This window comes from Leishmania braziliensis, chromosome 8 (assembly GCF_000002845.2).
Source record: "Leishmania braziliensis MHOM/BR/75/M2904 complete genome, chromosome 8".
NCBI lineage: Eukaryota > Euglenozoa > Kinetoplastea > Trypanosomatida > Trypanosomatidae > Leishmania > Leishmania braziliensis.
In genome coordinates this window covers 266,958-273,069 of record NC_009300.2, presented here as the reverse complement: position 1 = coordinate 273,069, position 6,112 = coordinate 266,958, and the positions used below count along the sequence as shown (strand labels likewise).

Genomic DNA, 6,112 nt, shown 5'->3' with positions numbered 1-6,112 from the left:
ATGATCGAGAGAAAAAAATTAAGAGCAAAAAAAAGCGGCGGCGGGAGTATGTGAGAGGTAGAACAAAAGTAGGAAGAACAAGATAATTGGTTAAGAAGAGGTGGGGGGGAATAAAGAGAAAGAAATGCAAGAATGGAGGGAAATGGACAAGGGTAAGAGAATAAGAAAAGGAAAGAAAAAATAGGGGCTTCGGGACCTGAGAGGTAGAGTAAGAAAAGAGCGAAAGGTAAATAAGGGAATCCAAGAAAGTGGCACCCCTTTTCAAAATTGAAAACCACCCGAGATATGGCCTGGGGAGAGAAAAAAAAGACCCTTTTTAAAATTGACAGAAGAGGGGGGGAGAAGGAACACACAAAGGACAGGGGGATCTTCTCCAGACGGTAATAGGGGGAGGCGGGGGGCGTCGGGCCTACGCAGCCGGTCCGGCAGGCACACGAGTGTCACGCGCGTAGGCATTACCGAAGCAGCACACAATGCGAGCATGCCAGCGCGGGGTCATTTATAGCGGTGCTCGTGTGTTAGCAGATGTACCAGCACGCGTGCCAGCTACGACAGCGGCGAAGAGTGACGATGGTCTCGAGGCAAGCGTGGACGGGATACGGGAGGAGCAGAGTGCAACTGCAGATGGAACACGCACAACGAGCTTGACTCCGCCTTCCGCTGTGGGACAGGACGCGCACAGTTGCCATGACGACTGCCTCCCACTGCGTGCCGAAAAAGACGATGACAGCGACGGACGTCGTGGAGTCGCGAGCGGGGATGGGGCAACTGCCACGACGGCGCCTCAGTTTTCCCCCGCCGCCACACCGCGAGGACCGACAACGTGTGGAGGACGCGGTCGTCGAACCATGCCGCGCTGTCGCGCAGCTCGTCGGCGCTGTGGGTCCGCAAGAGAAAGGTCAGGCGCGGCAGCGCCGACGCACGCAGGAGGTTCATGCGCGCGTGGCGTGGGAGCTCGTCCCCGCCAAGGGCGGTGAAGTACGCCTCGTACGGGCGGGTTTTCTCCCACACCCACTCGTCCACCGGCGCGCCGCTGCCGCGGAAGCCGGCGCCGAGGATGCGCACCACACCGCTCGCCAGCGGCACCGCCACCCCGGCGACCGACACCGGCTCTGGCGCGGCGCTCTTCGACAGGTGGTGGCTTTTCGCCGGGTTGATGTCGAAGCCGGTGGCCGCGAGCGCCGGCCCCGCCTCGTCCAGGAACGCCTGGACTGCCGCCCGTGGACCGACGACGGCCAGGTCGTCGAGATACGCCGTCACTTTGGCGAGCGGGTGCGCCGCCATAATCGGCCGCAGTGTCTCGGCCACGGCGGTGGCGAAGAGAAGGGGACTGAGCACCATGCCCTGGCGGACGCCGCGCGTCGACCAGAGTTGCTCTACCCGGCGGCCGCCCTCGTAGACGCCAAGGGCGCCCGGCTCCCCGAGGGAAAGGTCCACCACCCCGAACGTGTGGCGGAGGGCGTGGTGGCGGAACGCCGCCCTCAGCACCCATGCGCGGGAGACGCGGTTGTACGCGTTGGTCGCGTCTAGCGCGACGAGCGTGTCGGCCGACTCGCTCGCGTACGTCTCCCGGATCTGGGCGACCGCCTCGGCGGCGTCGCCCCACACACCGAATTGCCATCCCTGGAAGATGTCACGGAACGGCTTTTCCACCGCGTCCAGCGCGAGGTGCGAGGCGATTTTCAGCCACACCGACTCCGGCGTGATTGGCCGGACCTTCGGCGACCCCGGTTCTTTCAGGAACGGGTGAACGACGCACGCGCGGAGGCGGAACGCGAAGGACGCCGACACGTTCCCGGCGAGGATGTCTTGCATCAGTGCGGTCGTCTCCGCCAGGAGTGCCGCATTTTCGACCACGGGAACGAGCAGTTCTCGGGTCCATCCGTCGAGCCCCGGTGCGGCGGCTCGGCCGAGCCGTTTCAGCACCACGTTCCTGACCTTCTCCGGCTTTAGGCCGTGGGGAAAAGGCGTTTGTGGTGGGCACGGGTACCCCGCTGGGTCTTCCTGCGGGTGAAGCGCGCGGAGCTGGTCCAGTGCCTCGCTGGCGCGCGCGCGTGGGAGCTGTGCCTGGAACAGCGTGCGCGCCGCCTTTCCGACGGCTCCTAGCGAGAGTTGGTGGAGGATGCGGCGCGCACGGCGTTCCTCAGCGGTGTGCGCGTCTCTGGTGGGAAGGTGTTCCTCCGTGTTGGCTCGCCGTGTGGCGCCGGCGTGGCCCGTGTACGGCTCGTCTCTTTCTCCCTCCCTGGGCGTCTCGCTGGGTTCCTCTTGGTGGCTCTCGTCCTCCTCCCGTGCTGGTGCGCGCGGTTTGGCGAGGCGAGTGCGCATCAGCTCGGTAAGCGCCAGCTGGCGCTGGTAGCGTCCCGCGGCGGCCGCCGCGGTGTAGCCGAGGAGGGTGTGGCCGACCGCCTCGGCCCAGTGTCCCCATTCCTGCTTCCGGAGTGTCCGGATCGTGGCGGGAAACTCCTGCACCCACTCGGCGTCGGCCTCCGTGGGTCTGGTGCGGTGGCGTGTCGGTGGTGGCGGTGTCTCCGGAGTGGGCTCCATCCCTGCGTCCTGCCGGGGTGTGCTCTGCTCTGTCCGGGCGCGCTTCTGGTTGCGGACCGCCCTGGTGACGAACTCGCCGCATTTCCGGCCGTGTGCTCGTCGCGCGTTTCCGGACGCGATGACGAACTCGCCGCACGAGAGGCAACGGTCTACCCCGGTGGCCTTCAGCGCGTCCACCCTCACCACCTCCCTGGCGTGGGTGGTGTTAAGGTGGCTGGTCTGTTGTTGCCTTCGGGCGCGCGATGTCCATGTGCGCGGGCAGACCGGGCAGTGGATCGTCCCGGTCTGCTGTGCTGCCGTGTTCTCGCCGTGGCGAAATCGGTGCCGTGCCTCGTCGGAGGTTTGTGACACGTCCTCGGCGGCCTGGTCGGGCTCCGTGTGCACGCTCTCGGTCGTGTCGCTCTCCTCTCCCTCCCTTTCGGTGTCGGGTGGCTGGGTGGGTGGTGTGTGTGTCTCCGTCCGTGGCTCGGCCGGCCTGGGTGCGATCCCGGTGTCTTCCTCCTCTTGCTCCGCGATGTCCGGGTGCATGCCGTAGGTTGTGCGGCCCCACGGGTCGCGTGACGGTGGCGGTGGCGGTGCTGTTGGCCGCGTTGGCCTGACTGGGTGGGTGCCTGTGTCCTCCTCGTTGTCTCCCTCGCCGGCCGGCTTGTAGGGAGCGCGTGTGAAGATCAGGGTGTCGATGGTGGCTGGGTCTGGCGGCGGCACGTCTGTGTCGTGAACGGTGCCGTCGTAGCGGTGCCATTGCTCCTTCCCATCTTCCCGGCACAGGACGTATGCGACCACGTGCTTCGACGTCGTGGCGCAGATCGCGGCGTGGAGTTTATAGGGGTTCTGGCTGAAGAGCGCCGTCGGGAGCATCACCTCCCGCGGCCATTCCGGCAGACCAGCCGCTTTCTGGTTTCCAGCTGGCGGTATGACTGTGATTGCCACGGCTTCTCCGAAGAGAAAAACCGACAGTGCAGATAGAGTGGCGCCTTCGGTGCGGCAAGCCGGGCAGTGGTGAGGCAAGTTGGCCGATACGTGGCCGAATGCCTCGCTGATAGCGGTCGCCGTGGTGCCTGGGAGGCCGCCGGCCGGCGCCTCGTAGGTCACAGTTGCTATCTGTGGTTCTGGCTGTCCCTCTTCCGTTTCACCGCGCCAGGAACAGTAGATGTCTTGGCGCGCCGTGGCGGCGAAGGCGCGTCCGATGGTGTCGTCCTGTGCCGTGAGTTTCTCCAGGGCCCATCCCGGTGAGGTGGGAAGCTGGAGGCCGAGTGCTCCGATCACCTCCCTCGCGGTGTCGGCCGTAGATCCGCGGAAGGCTCGGAGGAGAGTTGCATCGATGTCCGGGATTCCCGGCATCGTGCAGACAGCGGCGACGGCGGCCGTTATCGAGCACGACGGCCCGATTGTCGCCATACCGCCGTGGAATGGTGACATTCCGAATCGTCGTGGTGTTGCTCCGGACCCGGGGTGGCGCTCGCGAATGTGGTCCTGGACCGCCTTTTCGGAGTCGTTTGCGTATGTGCAACCGGCTCCGTTGACATCCACAGCTGTGCAGTAATAGAAGCTGCTGTGGATGGGATTCGCCCACTCGAAATGTCGCTTGAGCATGGCGGTGTGTCTGGCGAACAGTTTCCCAGCCAGATCGGTGTGCTCGACGATGGCTGTGTCGAGTGTTTTCGCCAGCTCGAAGGCTCCCTGGAGTTCATCGAATTGTGGGAGCCACGGCTCCGCGATCCTTTTCCCGGCCGGGTGTGAGAGGCGTGCGTGTGTTGTGGCCCCTGTTTGCGTCTTTATATTAATTTTAAGGTCTTGGCTTTTAGCCCGCTCTCTGGGTGAGGAAAGTTCTTCCTCGGAAAATAAATAATTAGCATTTTTAGGTCCGCTTCCCAACTTTTCAACTGTGGGAGGTGCGGTGTTAAAAACTTTTTTTACCGGCATTCCGCCGTGTTCCTTATCGTTTTTCTTTTTTAAATAAAAGTCACGATCACCGTGACCTCGAAGTACGCCGTTTCTGACGACATCAGCGTATTTCGGGATTACAGCGTGGCTGCGCTGTCCGTTTGTTGTGGGTCTTGTTTCCACATTAACATTACGTTTACGGTGTTGGCTGTTCGCCCGCTCTCTGGGTGAGGAAAGTTCTTCCTCGGAAAATAAATAATTAGCATTTTTTGGTCCGCTTCCCAACTTTTCAACTGTGGGAGGTGCGGTGTTAAAAACTTTTTTTACCGGCATTCCGCCGTGTTCCTTATCGTTTTTCTTTTTTAAATAAAAGTCACGATCACCGTGACCTCGAAATACGCCGTTTCTGACGACATCAGCGTATTTCTGAATTACAGCGTGGCTGCGCTGTCCGTTTGTTGTGGATCCTGTTTCCACATTTACATTACGTTTAAGGTGTTGGCTGTCAGCCCGCTCTCTGGGTGAGGAAAGTTCTTCCTCGGAATATAAATAATTAACTTTTTTTGGCACGCTTCCCAACTTTTCAACCGTGGGAGGTGCGGTGTTAAAGACTTGTTTTAACGGCATTCCGCCGTGTTCCTTGTCGTTTTTGTTTTTTAAATAAAAGTCACGATCACCGTGACCTCGAAATACGCCGTTTATGACGACATCAGCGTATTTCTGAATTACAGCGTGGCTGCGCTGTCCGTTTGTTGTGGATTTTGTTTCCACGTTTAAGTTATCGTTATCTTGTTGGCTTCTGGCCCGTTTTCTGGGTGAGGAATATTCTTCCTCGGAATATAAATAATTAGACTTTTTAGGTCCGCTTCCCAACTTTTGAACTGTGGGAGATGCGGTGTTAAAGACTTGTTTTAACGGCATTCCGCCGTGTTCCTTGTCGTTTTTGTTTTTTAAATAAAAGTCACGATCACCGTGGCCTTGAAATACGCCGTTTATGACGACATCAGCGTATTTCTGAATTACAGCGTGGCTGCGCTGTCCGTTTGTTGTGGATCCTGTTTCCACATTTACATTACGTTTATGGTGTTGGCTGTTCGCCCGCTCTCTGGGTGAGGAAAGTTCTTCCTCTGAATATAAATAGTTTAGTTTTTTTGGTCCGCATTCCCACTTTTCAACTGTGAGAGGTGCGGTGTTAAAATTTTGTTTTATCGGCATTCCGCCGTGGTTTTTTGTGTTTTTAGTTATAAAATAAGCGTCACGATCACCGTGAGCTTGAAGTGCGCCATTTCTGGCGGTGTCCACGTATCTTTGCGTGGTTAATTGTGGAATTTCAGCACGGCTTCGCTGTCCACGTGTTTCGGTCGCGCGGGTTCCTTCCCGCCACTTTTCTTGGTAAGGAGGGGGGGTGCCCGCAGGATCTGGGATAGAGGTCCTCCTGCCGGATTGTCCTCTGCAAGCGGATGGGTACATTGTTTGCACGCAAAAAAGCGCAAAAACGGAGCGGGAAAGCGACAATGAAGCACAGAAACTGATACTTATATAGCGTTAGTTGGAAGCCCAAGGGTGCCCAGGTCGTTGTGAGGGGGGTGCCGTTTTGGGGCGTCCCGAACCCCGTGTCATGGGCGGCGGCCTTGGGCGCCACCTCCAGGACACACACCCGCCACCACACACAAAAAAAAAAAAA

At 59.4% G+C, this 6,112-nt stretch overlaps 1 protein-coding gene across 1 annotated transcript; it reads right to left on the bottom strand.

Moving 5' to 3' along the window:
* Positions 1-546: 546 nt before the first annotated feature.
* On the bottom strand, positions 547-5,898 carry LBRM_08_0700 (SLACS; the record flags this gene model as incomplete). Its single annotated transcript, XM_001562078.2, has 1 exon — positions 547-5,898. One exon carries the CDS (start codon positions 5,896-5,898, stop codon positions 547-549), a length of 5,352 nt encoding a protein of 1,783 aa, XP_001562128.2.
* Between the last annotated feature and the right edge of the window lie 214 nt (positions 5,899-6,112).